The 15,167-nt window shown below is 42.3% G+C and overlaps 1 protein-coding gene and 2 long non-coding RNA genes across 3 annotated transcripts in view; 1 reads left to right on the plus strand and 2 right to left on the minus strand.

Moving 5' to 3' along the window:
• LOC136431442 (stAR-related lipid transfer protein 7, mitochondrial-like) overlaps nucleotides 1–15,167 on the minus strand; it is a 45,019-nt gene that overhangs the window by 9,761 nt on the left and 20,091 nt on the right. Inside the window, exon 2 of the mRNA XM_066422816.1 lies at nucleotides 1,375–1,589. Coding sequence (XP_066278913.1) covers nucleotides 1,375–1,589 — 215 coding nt within the window. The remainder of the gene's footprint in view (nucleotides 1–1,374; nucleotides 1,590–15,167) is intronic.
• On the minus strand, nucleotides 2,760–6,204 carry LOC136431446 (uncharacterized). The gene is made up of 2 exons (XR_010755067.1): nucleotides 6,070–6,204; nucleotides 2,760–4,719 (listed from the first exon to the last, which is right to left on the minus strand). It is a non-coding gene; the product is annotated as an uncharacterized lncRNA (long non-coding RNA).
• Nucleotides 7,499–8,876, plus strand: LOC136431445 (uncharacterized). The gene is made up of 2 exons (XR_010755066.1): nucleotides 7,499–7,694; nucleotides 8,178–8,876. It is a non-coding gene; the product is annotated as an uncharacterized lncRNA (long non-coding RNA).

Below are 15,167 nucleotides of genomic sequence, written 5' to 3' on the forward strand. Positions count from 1 at the left end.
TGTTGTGACAGTGAGATAAAAACTGGACAATGACATAGACTATTGTATTGTTATTTATCTTATGATTATCATACATGTATATCATTAATAACTCACCCATGAATTTAAAAAAAAAAAATATAGGTAATTTTATTCCGGGGGTACTTTTATTAGATTTTGAAAATATGCCCAGTAGCAACTTTTATGTGAGGGAAGAGAATAATGTGCAGGTACAAGTCCTATTGCAGTGTAACTATTGCAGTGTAACTCTTCCTAGAGCAGAAAAAGCAAAAAGTCTATGGGGGTTGAAAAAAGGATTTATTTGTACTAACAAAATAGCCGTGTTACACATGAATTGTATAAGTTTGTTTGTTGTGGGTTGTGGTGTTTTATTTACATTGTATATCATTGAATTTTATTTTGAAACAAAAACACAATTAAGCACCAGTTATATTGTTAAAGGGGCATATTGTAGAATCTGGTGGGCAAAAACTACATATAGTAAGAATTTGAAAGACCTACACTAAGATTCACATTTTCAACTTATTTGTTACTTATTTCCAACATATTCCCGTCATTCTGTCACATTTCCACCATTAATAAACGACGAAAAACGCCAAACGTGTACAATCTGGGGCATTTACATATGCAAATATGCCAGCGTAGAACGCTACGAAAAATCCGAATCGACCGTTATGGTCGGAGTTCGAGCGTCACAGGAAAATCACCACAAGTGAACAAACTTCAGAACGTCGGGCGTTCGATCGCGTGTTTGGTGGTTCGTCAGAATGTTGGACAAGATGGCGGCCAATTCAAGCGGCGGCGGGGATTGCGTATAATTTTTTTCAAGACGTTCGCACGACACTAAAAAGTCGCATCCTTACGTGGTGAATATTGCTGTGTAGTGTAATAAGGTAGATTCAACTAATGATGTAGAAAATAATCAAAAACAAAGAATTTTGTTTTATGTTCATGTCGCAATATATCCCTTTAAAGGCTATGTAATACTATGTACTTACAAAATATAATTTCAAGAAATCAGTGAATTTTAGGTGGGGCAACCTGAAATTCTGACGGGCAACCTAGCTTTCTACCCAGGTTGCACACCGTGCAACCTGGCTCAAAAAAGTATTTCGCACCCTGATTATGCACTGTTTTTACAATTGAGTGAATGGTAAATGGTTTGGTGTTTTGGAATTCTAAACAGATAGACGAAATATACAGAAAAAAGGTATACAAATAATTGGCATATACTGTAATTACTCTTATTAGTCTTAAACAAAAAGAGTACTTTGCAACCTGTTCCTGAAAACATTAGCCTATAGTATAAGCTATACTATAGCAAGCAGTTAACAGATTACATTGTTATCACCAATAAATATGGTATAGTCTGACCTTTGTACTGGTAGAGACTGCTGCCCTCCATGGGTTTTCTCCACACCTTTAGATCAGTCCTGTCAATCATCCTCTCCCAGCTATTCAGGAAGGAGGAACAGCTGATCTCCTGCCTGCTATTCTTGCTGTCCATCTCTGTGCTGTCCTGGGGACTGCTGTTCCTGTTGTTGGCATTGTTTTTCATTCTCTGGACGTCCCACATGTCCTGGATGTAACTACGTCAGATGAAAATATGAAAATACACAATATTGTGAATTGAAGGTTTGCTTGGTCGTTCAGACCCTTGTTCTGCCTAGTGGGACATAGGTCAGCAAGGTTCAATTCCTTGCTGTTTCAGTACTCTCAACTCTCAAATAGAAGTACCCCCTAGAATAGAAGTACCCCCCGGACAAATATTCAAAATCTAATATAAGTACCCCCCTGAAATATAAGTACTAGTACCCCCCGGAAAATTTCAAAATTGACAGTCAAGGTAAACTGTGTCCATACAACTGTCCAAGGGAAATAAGATGATAAAAAGGTAGGTTATATCTATTCAATTATGCCTCAGGACCATACCTATTAAGTTTATAGATATTGAACAGAAAAACTGTACATAGCTTGTTCAAATCATGATGATCTTCCTCATCACTTCGATAGAATATAATAGTAATGTTGAAAAATTGGGCATAGGTTCCCCGCTATGACCCCTAAACGGGGGCCACGGTGCTTTCAAATTCAACAAGTGAAAATGTACATGACACATGCATTTTCTACTTGGAACTTGAAGCAAGTGATCAAAGAAAATTGTTGTACATGTATATCATTTATGATTACTGACAATCAGTGACAGACACTGACAAAGTGACATATAACAAAAATAATCAGATAGCTACTAATGTACCTGATCATATTTTCTAAAGACATCACCCCCAAAAAATCAAATATGAACACACTCCCTCCACAGAAAAGGTTTAGGTCTATAAACTTTTGCTCCATAGCGTCGAAAACAAAGTTTTTGTGAGACGCTCGGATTTCGAGTTCCCGCGGTAAAGCCCACAATATTGAACAGAGCTTGACTGTAAAAGTAGCTTAAGGTCCTAGGCCGCACATACGAGGAAGTTGCCGATGTCATGTTGGCACTAGAAAACCGCGCTTAACCGCTTAATTGGGAAAATCTTACGGTCATTTAAAAATATGGAACCCTCTGAAAAGAAAAATGGCCTTCTGTGTCTATCGTTGCCCCAAAATATAATATTTTCATGCGTTTACGGTATCAATTTAAAGATCGGTATCCGCGCTATGCAATATGCTGCTAGTTTTACTCTCGCCATGGCTGATAGCGGCATCGAGTGGCGGCCATGTTTGGCGATTTCCAGCTGTTGTTTACCGAATCATATCGGATATATTTCTGCCGTTTTAGAGGTTTTGTGGCCTCAAAACACATATTACAAGGGAAGTTAAGTTATGATTGTTGTTTTTACGTGTAACATGTCTTCTGTGAACAACTTATTCCTCCGCCGCGCTGCCGATAGTGGGCAGGAATTATTCCCAGTGCACTCTACTCTGCTACACGTTTTTAGATCAGCGTGCTTTGGTTTACGATGTAAATAGAGACTGTTCAAATCTATTTAAATGAAAATTGAATTTTGAAATGTTAGTGTGGCGTCTTATTTTTCTGTTTACTTTGTAGCGTCATAGCGATATCGACCGATATGTTACGAGTGCCGCCAGGATGATTTTCACAAGGCCCGACCGCGGTCAAAGCGGCGGGAAAATCAACGCCGCTAGGCCGAAAAATAGCGAATTACGAACAAAAATACCGGGGAAATACGGGAAGAAAAACCTTAACATTAGATTTTAGAGGGATTCCTGGTTAGCAAAGCCTCCATTGTTTCAAAAAATAATAAACGTACCGTCTAAAATAAGAAAGTACCGGGCGGATTTTGAGGCGAAAAAAAATAAACGTACCGGTACGTTTATTTGAGAGGTGAGAGTAGGCATGTCACACCATTTTTTTTGGTAAGATAAGAACTTTATTGCGCGACTACATGTATTGTAGCAGGTACAAAGTATGGCAACAACAGTAAACATAGAACAAGACATAAGTATGGAATAAGTAAGATATAACTTGCTGAAATTGTTGACAAAGTACAGATCAGATTCTTCCGCTTACAATGCTTTATATCCTGTCGAAATCGGACAAAGTTGAAATTTTTGAGAATTTTTCAAAGTTGAAAAGTTGGACGTTTTCATTAGAAGACACTTATCTATTGGCCCTATGGGAATGATTGACCTCAACATGGCACCAGAAATGACCACAAGTCCACAGTTATTTACATACTTTCTATTGTAACTCTTAAACGCTTTGATCAATATTGTTAAAATTTTCAGCATTTAAAGATAATATAACTGGACAGACTGTCATGTTTTATTTTTGACATATATTCAGTATCAGTATCTTATCTTAATTAGCCCTAATTAACCCTAACGAATTTATTCATCCACAATAGTGCCAATCAATAAACATACATTTCTAAACATGCTGAAAACTGAAGAAGGAACTAGATGTTCCAACTATCCTGTTGTTGAACAGATCATTATGAGAATAATGTATTTTTGCAGTCTTCACTAATTGCAAGATATGCAAATGAGGGTAATTATCCTCAACAGAGGATGAGCTGAACTGATCCTCAAATACACATGTAGAACAATTTGTTTTACTTATCCCTATTTGTACTACCTATTCCCTGAAACAACTTTCAACTTTTTAACTACATTACATGTTGACTTAAGTACTGGAATTTTTACAACAGGAGCAATAATAGATCTATACGAAGATGTGTTAATTGGCAATAAACTAATGAGCCATACATGTATATATAGTAAAAGGCATACATTGTTAATGATGTCCACTGATATTGGCTGTTACATGAACTCACTGATGTTTTAAGCTTGCTGAAACAGGTTCCTAACAATGTCTATACTTAAATTTTAATATTCCAATGCTTAATTAGTTAAATATGCTAATTAACATCATGATCAATCAGAATGGTAGCAGTATGGTGCTAATTATAAGTATCAATACCTATGTTACCCATTCTAATAAGATCTCTGATTGGTACAGATAATAAGTTACCTGCAGTACAGGAGACTTACAACTTACTTTCTGACTAGTACAGTATCAGTAATTAATTTAGTGTTCAAGTCATTCTCCTGAAGTAGCTTCTCCCTTTGAAAATTTGAAGAGTTTTGGTCCCCAAGCACTTGATTTGTTGTTTGTGTAATCTTCAACTTGTTCAAGTTTGCTTGAAGGCAGCCCACGTTCTCTGCACAACTGTACCAGATATGCCACCTTTGTATCCACTGGAAAATCAAAAAAGGACATCTGAATGAAGATCTTAGAACTGTGTGACAAATTCGGACTGTATGATTGTAACGCTAGTGTATATACACAACATAATTACGACAGTGGAAAATTGTTTGTTGCGCCCAAAGTATGCCATATCATCGGATATGAAAGGTATATGACATTCAGCATAAAATATATGACCATTCTACGATTAAATAGCGCAGGATTAATGACTGTATGTTCAATTTCGAGCACATACAAAGTGCGCGATCTCATGCCCCCCTCCCCCGTCACGTATGCGCACACAGCGCACGCCATTTTTCGGGCTGTCGAAAAAAACTCTCAAAATGTATCGCTAAACCCACAAGCCAAACTCGCCTAAATAGAAACAAAAATTGCCGTCATTTGCCAGTGTGGAATAATACAAGTTACTCATTAAGTATGCAAATTAGGCCCACATTTGCATATTTTCTATCTATTAACAGTCCTCTCTTCCTCAGTTACAATTTGAATAGTCATATCATGGAACAAAGCGGATTTTTAAAGTTGCCTTATTAATTATGCAAATTAGAATCTGATTTGCATAATTATTGTCCAATCATACTAAGCATCACACAAGCTATCCACAGACCAAAAATGATGACCATCCATCAAGGCCATCTTGTTATAGTATTTTCTCATTAATTATGCAAATGAGGTCTTCATTTGCATAGTTCATATCAATTAATATTTCTCTCTTCCTCAGTTACATATGTCACATGTTTCAGAGTCCTATCATGGAATTTGGCGGATGTATAAACTTTCCTCATTAATTATGCAAATTAGATACTGATTTGCATAAGAAGTGTCTAATCATGGACATCATCACTCAAGCTATCTACCTACCAAAAATCATTACCATCCATCAAGCCCTTCTTGAGTTATTCCCTTTCAAAGTCAGACGCAAAACCTGCTCCTGCAGTTCCAAAAAAGCCGCTAGGGGGCCCAAACCCACACCACTTACTCTCTGTCCAAAGATCTATCTACCACTCAAAAATAAGTTCCATAACATGTCCGGAACACGAGTTATCAAAACAGGGAAGTTCCGCTGCAGTACCGTAAGAAGCCGCTAGGGGGCCCAAAATCTCATCGTTTTTAGGTCTCATCAAAACCTACCAACATACCAAATATCAAAACAATCCATCAAGGCATTCTTGAGTTATGCTGTGCCACTACAAACAGACAAACAGACAAACGCTACCCTCTGCATAACCTTCTCGGCGAAGGTAAAAACTACACCATAATGACCACAATATATCTATATTTGCGACAGTATAGGGACAAAGTTGCTAAGTTCAAGAAAAATAGCAAAAATGTCCACTTACTTCTGGAGGTTTCTCCCATTTCTTCCATATCTCCCGCCTGGAATGACGTAGAAATTTTGTCCCACCACTGGCGTGAACCTTGATCTCTGCCCTTTCACCAGAAACCATTCCCAGAGTTCTCCGAGCCGCGGCGGCTTGTGGTTGCAGACCACAGTATTTCTCCTATAGGGATTTATATAGTTAAGGATCCCAAGGTGAGATGCTTCGACGCTTGAAAATTTATAGAAAGGTGCAGAATTAGGGTACCAGATTTTTATATGCTTGACTTCAAGGTTCAATCTACAAAATATCTGCAAAATGAGGTTGAATTTGCCGGCTCGTTCTCTTTTAAAAGCCACTTTGATATGCCCCCCGGCGGAGGTCACCGTACTGCAGGCGACTTACAGTACTCGGGCGGTAACAATATCCAGGCGCGAATCCAACCCGACCGAACAAACATCGTAATCAAACTCGTACTGTCTCAAAACTGACGTATTCCTCTACCATTCACCACAGTTTCAGCCTCGCTAACGTGCACAGAAGAAAAACTATGGCCTTTTCAAGTAATGTGACGCACTACTTCATACCCGAACTACTATTGTCCACGGGGGTCGCCCATTAATACTGTGTTCTGCGACCTTAAGACGACCTTGACCTTGGTTTTCTTTTGTTCATGCAATGTAACAGGTTTAGTTGAAGAAGTGTACCAAAGCTTTTTGCAAACATCCGAACGGTTGCCGAGATATCGCCAGCTTTGCACTTCAGGACCCGGCATAGGGGAAGACCCAGGGCAAGGCCTGTATGACGGGCCATTTAGCGCTCTCATTATCTAGACAAAATTACTATTCTGGTGGGTTTTTTTTCGTGGAAGTTATCATTACTGTATATTCTTAAGTTCTAAGTGATTTTAGGTCAGGTTCATGGTTAGTTACGACGCAGGGGGGGGGGGGAGAAGCGGTGTCCGGGTCCACACCAAGTCCTATAGTTAAGGATAGGGGGCGGTCTTAGAGGCCGTTGCCATGGCAACGGCGGGTCTGGCGGCAACAAAAACGACCGATTTCAAGTGAGTCGACGTCAATTACTGATACACCAGTAAAATTTGACCGAATGCAACGTTTATGGCCAATCCCCGCTGGGGGTTAAGACGACCTTGACCTTGGTTTTCTTTTGTTCATGCAATGTAACAGGTTTAGTTGAAGAAGTGTACCAAAGCTTTTTGCAAACATCCGAACGGTTGCCGAGATATCGCCAGCTTTGCACTTCAGGACCCGGCATAGGGGAAGACCCAGGGCAAGGCCTGTATGACGGGCCATTTAGCGCTCTCATTATCTAGACAAAATTACTATTCTGGTGGGTTTTTTTTCGTGGAAGTTATCATTACTGTATATTCTTAAGTTCTAAGTGATTTTAGGTCAGGTTCATGGTTAGTTACGACGCAGGGGGGGGGGGGGGAGAAGCGGTGTCCGGGTCCACACCAAGTCCTATAGTTAAGGATAGGGGGCGGTCTTAGAGGCCGTTGCCATGGCAACGGCGGGTCTGGCGGCAACAAAAACGACCGATTTCAAGTGAGTCGACGTCAATTACTGATACACCAGTAAAATTTGACCGAATGCAACGTTTATGGCCAATCCCCGCTGGGGGTTAAGGTTGCAGACCACAGTATTTCTCCTATAGGGATTTATATAGTTAAGGATCCCAAGGTGAGATGCTTCGACGCTTGAAAATTTATAGAAAGGTGCAGAATTAGGGTACCAGATTTTTATATGCTTGACTTCAAGGTTCAATCTACAAAATATCTGCAAAATGAGGTTGAATTTGCCGGCTCGTTCTCTTTTAAAAGCCACTTTGATATGCCCCCCGGCGGAGGTCACCGTACTGCAGGCGACTTACAGTACTCGGGCGGTAACAATATCCAGGCGCGAATCCAACCCGACCGAACAAACATCGTAATCAAACTCGTACTGTCTCAAAACTGACGTATTCCTCTACCATTCACCACAGTTTCAGCCTCGCTAACGTGCACAGAAGAAAAACTATGGCCTTTTCAAGTAATGTGACGCACTACTTCATACCCGAACTACTATTGTCCACGGGGGTCGCCCATTAATACTGTGTTCTGCGACCTTAAGACGACCTTGACCTTGGTTTTCTTTTGTTCATGCAATGTAACAGGTTTAGTTGAAGAAGTGTACCAAAGCTTTTTGCAAACATCCGAACGGTTGCCGAGATATCGCCAGCTTTGCACTTCAGGACCCGGCATAGGGGAAGACCCAGGGCAAGGCCTGTATGACGGGCCATTTAGCGCTCTCATTATCTAGACAAAATTACTATTCTGGTGGGTTTTTTTTCGTGGAAGTTATCATTACTGTATATTCTTAAGTTCTAAGTGATTTTAGGTCAGGTTCATGGTTAGTTACGACGCAGGGGGGGGGGGGGAGAAGCGGTGTCCGGGTCCACACCAAGTCCTATAGTTAAGGATAGGGGGCGGTCTTAGAGGCCGTTGCCATGGCAACGGCGGGTCTGGCGGCAACAAAAACGACCGATTTCAAGTGAGTCGACGTCAATTACTGATACACCAGTAAAATTTGACCGAATGCAACGTTTATGGCCAATCCCCGCTGGGGGTTAAGACGACCTTGACCTTGGTTTTCTTTTGTTCATGCAATGTAACAGGTTTAGTTGAAGAAGTGTACCAAAGCTTTTTGCAAACATCCGAACGGTTGCCGAGATATCGCCAGCTTTGCACTTCAGGACCCGGCATAGGGGAAGACCCAGGGCAAGGCCTGTATGACGGGCCATTTAGCGCTCTCATTATCTAGACAAAATTACTATTCTGGTGGGTTTTTTTTCGTGGAAGTTATCATTACTGTATATTCTTAAGTTCTAAGTGATTTTAGGTCAGGTTCATGGTTAGTTACGACGCAGGGGGGGGGGGGAGAAGCGGTGTCCGGGTCCACACCAAGTCCTATAGTTAAGGATAGGGGGCGGTCTTAGAGGCCGTTGCCATGGCAACGGCGGGTCTGGCGGCAACAAAAACGACCGATTTCAAGTGAGTCGACGTCAATTACTGATACACCAGTAAAATTTGACCGAATGCAACGTTTATGGCCAATCCCCGCTGGGGGTTAAGGTTGCAGACCACAGTATTTCTCCTATAGGGATTTATATAGTTAAGGATCCCAAGGTGAGATGCTTCGACGCTTGAAAATTTATAGAAAGGTGCAGAATTAGGGTACCAGATTTTTATATGCTTGACTTCAAGGTTCAATCTACAAAATATCTGCAAAATGAGGTTGAATTTGCCGGCTCGTTCTCTTTTAAAAGCCACTTTGATATGCCCCCCGGCGGAGGTCACCGTACTGCAGGCGACTTACAGTACTCGGGCGGTAACAATATCCAGGCGCGAATCCAACCCGACCGAACAAACATCGTAATCAAACTCGTACTGTCTCAAAACTGACGTATTCCTCTACCATTCACCACAGTTTCAGCCTCGCTAACGTGCACAGAAGAAAAACTATGGCCTTTTCAAGTAATGTGACGCACTACTTCATACCCGAACTACTATTGTCCACGGGGGTCGCCCATTAATACTGTGTTCTGCGACCTTGTGGCTTTTGATTCGAAAATGGGACTTCCGCCGGGCGGGCCTCAAAATCGCGTGCCGCCTCCGCGCGTCAGAACGGGGCGGTTTTACGGCTGCATCTCCAACTTAAATGATTTTTAGCTCCTTGTTCGATGGATATTTTTAACTAAAAATATGATAGTGTGATAGAAAACCTTCCATAGATTATTGACAACGATTTTCATTGGCATTACACAAACGGTTGATTTTTAAGATTTAAAAAAAAACATTTACTACCTCGCGAGCTGCCGCGTTCTAATGCAGAAACGCGGAGGTTCGACAAGCCTAGTGAGAGTAGCAGGGTATATTTTTGGGTTGCTAGCCCTTCCCCTTTAACATGCTTGGGGTACCTCCTCGAACACAGGACCCCATTTTACGTCCCTTCGGAAAGACAAGAACAGCCCCAACCGAGATGTCCTGACCTAGGCTTGAACTGGGATCTTCCAGTTAGCAACTACAATGTACATGTAAATGGAAGAGTTGCTATATATAAAAACATCCTTGACTTAAAGGTAGCTACAGACATTTTAGTATGACGTGTGTAGTCATCAGTGCCAGCCCCAGACAGAACAGATTGAAGGACATACCAAGAAGGTTATTGTTCAGGATATAAAAAGTACAAGTTCAAATAACATACGCAACATGACTGTAAACTGTGTAAACAGACACTAGGTGCAAAGTTGCTGCAAATCATTGCACTGCCTTGTACACAAAATGCGTACACACACATACAGTCAAACCTGCCTAGGCGACCACCTCTTCAACGCGACCACCTGGCCATGGCGACCGCTTTTTCTCGGTCCCGAAATTTTCCCCATAGGCACAAGCTTTAAGCGGCCTACCCAAGGCGACCACCCATCCAACGCGACCGCGACCGCCACCGCCACGAATTGGGACTGCACAGAGCACAATTCCTGCCCATGGCGACCGTTTTCCAGCGTGTGGTGATTTTGCTGTCGGATTTCGCGGAAATGTTTTTAAGACCTTGACGGACAAAAATATATGAATAGCATTGATTCCTCCATTAAGTGTTTTAATAAAACGTTCCCACTATAAACATTGTAAATACAAACTAAGGTTTGTGAATACTTAAATATCGATGTTGTTGTGCCCATCGCAATCTTATAGTTTACCGCAAGCTCGGTTCGGTTTAAACTCAATGTTCAATATGATCACGTAGTGCATGGTGTCAAAAAGTCAGATTTCACAGAAATTACTATCCATTTCTTGTATTTTCAACAAAAATGTGTCTCTGTCTTACTAAATTTCGCCGGAAAATGACTTCGCGGAGGGCAAAACATCGGTTGAGACATGTTGTTCCTCGGTCCGCGACGCCATCTTGGTTTCAGCGCGGCATAACACTGACCTTTCTAAAACACCATGACGCTTCTGTGTATGAACATTTAGAATACTCTTACTGATGAAAATTGATATTTTTCTTTTCTTTTTATTTCTATGACTCTCACAAACCTTTATTGGGCGCTGCTTGCTTGTAATCGCCGACGCTGTGCGTTCTCCTGCACTGTTAACTTTCCATGTGGTCGGGAGCTAGGGGCGGTATCACAACTTTCTGTTTTCATCCTTCAGTTGTCAGATCGAAAACTTTTTGCCCCTTTTATCCAGCGGTCGGCACCCACAAGAAGGCTGGGATCAGGGATTTGTCTTAGGCCTTTAAAACCTAGGTTTTATGTGCGTGTGTGTACTCAAACGTAACGTGTGAATACGGGAGGGCGCTGCGAGATCATAGAGGCAGACATTGTTTTTTAGTCAAAAGTATGACGAAAATTTGTACACAATGTACAACATGTAGTATACAAATATTACAATGATAACAGACAATGTAATTTCTGTAGGATGTTTCTGTCAATGAGAATTGAACCTGGTGGGGGTCATGCTGTCTAAAATCATATAATTGTCCATCCATCTACGTAGTACACTGTATATTTTGAACACCTCGACCTGGAAACATGCTATGAGTGAAATCCTCTTCATGGCGACCACCTGTCCATCGCGACCGTTTTTGCTCGGTCCCCTGGGTGGTCGCCTTGGGCAGGTTTGACTGTACATACTCACACAAACATACACAACTAGAGTTCCACGACCGCATACCTTCGCCAAATGATTTTAACCTTTATGACTGATGTATTAGGAGTGTTTCTCATCAATTACAAATCATACCAGTTGATTGTCTTAAAATATAACATGTCAAAAGTATGAGCTTTAGAAATTATGAGCTTAACAAAGAAGGTTATGCTAATACTTATCATCAATTTTGCAAATGAGGCCCTTATTAGCATAATTTGATTCAACGATGTTCACATTCACATAACCTCAAGCTATTTACTTACCAAAAATCATTACCATCCATCAAGCCCTTCTTGAGTTTTTCCCTTTCAAAGTCAGACGCAAAACCTGCTCCTGCAGTTCCAAAAAAGCCACTAGGGGGCCGAAACCCGTACCACTTACTCTCTGTCCAAAGATCTATGTACCACTCAAAAATCAGTTCCATAGCATCCGTGAATAGTTTCATCAGGTTGGTAAGTCACTGAAGAAAAAGACTCTTTTTTTCACAACCAAGGGATTTATTCAACCGACGTTTCGGTGACCCTCTGTCACCTTCTTCAAGGCAATTCTGACTGGTTCACATAGCAATACAGCACAGGTGTTGCTGCTTATACATATTAATGAGATGCAACCGCAAAATATTTACATATGTACAAACACAGGGGATGACATCACTATGCGGTCCCAAACGTACAGAAGTGTAACACATACACAACTACATATCGATCAACAAACGATGCAACGCGTTAACGATTATTTCTTTAGGATGCGGTCCCAAACGTGACTGAGTCTATATCCCCCCTCATCACGGTTCATGACTGGAGCGGATTTCCTGATCCATACAGACTCCTTAATCCAACATGTTACTCTATTGTCCTCTCGGTCTATCACCTTGGCCCCATCCCAGTCTATAGCACAGTTGTTTCTCATGATGTGGTCTGTCACTGCTGATTTGTTCTCTTCCTTCTCAGCTACCTGCTTCTGTGCTCTGGTGTACCTTCCCACCTTGGTGCTCTCAGCTTCTTTCCTGTGTTCTTCCAGTCTGCATCCAAATGTTCTCCCTGTCTCCCCTATGTATACCTTGTTGCAACTCATGCAAGGTATCTTGTATACACAGTCCGTCTTTACTGAGTCTTGTAGTTTGTCTTTGGGATGCACCAGTAGGTTTCTTAGCGTGGTTTTGGGTCTGACTGCTGTGGCAATGTTGTGTTTCTTAAAGATCCTCTCTAGTGGCTCTGTGATGCCTTGGATGTAAGGTAAGAAATAATCGTTAACGCGTTGCATCGTTTGTTGATCGATATGTAGTTGTGTATGTGTTACACTTCTGTACGTTTGGGACCGCATAGTGATGTCATCCCCTGTGTTTGTACATATGTAAATATTTTGCGGTTGCATCTCATTAATATGTATAAGCAGCAACACCTGTGCTGTATTGCTATGTGAACCAGTCAGAATTGCCTTGAAGAAGGTGACAGAGGGTCACCGAAACGTCGGTTGAATAAATCCCTTGGTTGTGAAAAAAAGAGTCTTTTTCTTCAGTGACTTACCAACCTGATGAAACTATTCACGGATGTAAGACAAGAGTACGGACAGAGTTTTGTCAAAAAGATCCGCGACTGGGAGTCCCAAGCGAAGAAAATCGAGAGACACAGGAACCATCTTGTGTTCAGCCTGCGGTGCAAGGATGAAGACCTCACCCCCCCAAGCCTCCGCCTGAAGACCGGCATCAAAACCAAGAATGCAAAGGACATCATCCACAAGGCAGAAAAGGCGTTAATCAGAGAGAGGATAAGACTGATCAACAACAAAATCGTCAACCTAAAGGAGAAAGAACAAAGGATCTCCGGCGAGTTACAAGCGGCGTTACCGGGGGAGATAAACGACGCCATAAGATCACACGTCACCAGAACCCGGGAACGAGAGCATGCAGTAACAAAGAACCGCCATCTTGGAAAACTCGCACACCTACAACAGTCGAAACAACGCCGACAGGAAGCCTCAGACATCGACCTATCTGGAACACAACTTAAAAAATGGGTCGTTAACATCTCTAAGCAGGTCCTGAGCACACAACAGACCGGGATTCTGCAAAAAGGCCTTAACTACGCCGTCACTCCGGACAAGATCCCGGTGGAGGATTTCGTCGTCGCCACCGAAAGTGCATGTATGCGACTGCCCCCCCACTTCGCTGACCAGCTCAGAGCGCAGGTAGCAGGAGTGCTAACATCAGCCAGACTGCCGAAACCCAACATCACCAAGGAAGAAAGGTCAGCACTGAGGGAGCTAGGAAAGAAGAAGGATGTGCTGATTCTACCGGCGGACAAGGGGAAAGCTACGGTGGTAATGGACACTGAAGACTACAACAACAAGGTCAGTAACATGCTGTCAGACGACAAAACCTACGAAAGACTCTCTAAAGATCCCACACAGAAGTACAAGCGGCATCTCGTGTCCATTCTTAAGAAGCTGAAGAAAGACAAGAAGATCACAGAGGAACAACGTAAATACCTGTTCCCTACAGCTGAGAATGTACCTAGGATGTACTGCACGCCCAAGATCCACAAGCCAGGTAATCCTCTGCGACCTATTGTAGACTACACCGGCTCAATAGGATACAACACCTCCAGAGCGTTGGCAGATTTACTGGCTCCACTAGTGGGAAACACAGAACACCACATAAAGAACTCCAAACACCTGGCAGATGAGATGAGCAGTATTCTCGTGGAGGAGGGCGACATGTTCCTGTCACATGATGTAGTGTCCCTGTTTACAAACACACCCATCCCAGAAACCCTAGACATTATCAAACGCAGACTGCAGGCCGACACAGATCTGAAGAACAGAACCAACCTGACAGTAGACGACATCATTGAACTCCTCACTTTCATAGTGACAACTACCTACTTCTGCTTTAGAGGGGAGATCTACCAACAGAAGTTCGGCACCGCCATGGGGAGCCCAGTATCACCAGTGTTGGCTAACCTTTTCATGGAGTGGTTGGAGCAGCAGGCCATTGCTACAGCACCCGTCAACTGTACACCCAAGCTGTGGAAGCGGTACGTGGACGACGTGCTTGAACTTTTGAAAAGGGGAGCGGAGCAGCAGCTGACTGACCACCTGAACACTATCGACTCCACAGGTAACATAAAGTTCACCCATGAAACAGAAGAGAATGGTACCATGCCATTCCTGGACACTCTGCTAGTCAAGAAAGAGGATGGCACAGTTAAACTGCTGATATACAGAAAAAAGACACACACAGATCAGTACTTGAACTTCAACTCACATCATCCGCTTCACCAGAAGCTGGGAGTCATCCGAACACTGATGGACAGGTGCAAGTCAGTTGTTACTGAAGAAACGGACAGACAGTTGGAGATGGAACACATCAAGCAGGCCCTTTCCCGCTGTGGTTACCCTGACTGGACTT

This window comes from Branchiostoma lanceolatum, chromosome 3, assembly GCF_035083965.1.
Source record: "Branchiostoma lanceolatum isolate klBraLanc5 chromosome 3, klBraLanc5.hap2, whole genome shotgun sequence".
NCBI lineage: Eukaryota > Metazoa > Chordata > Leptocardii > Amphioxiformes > Branchiostomatidae > Branchiostoma > Branchiostoma lanceolatum.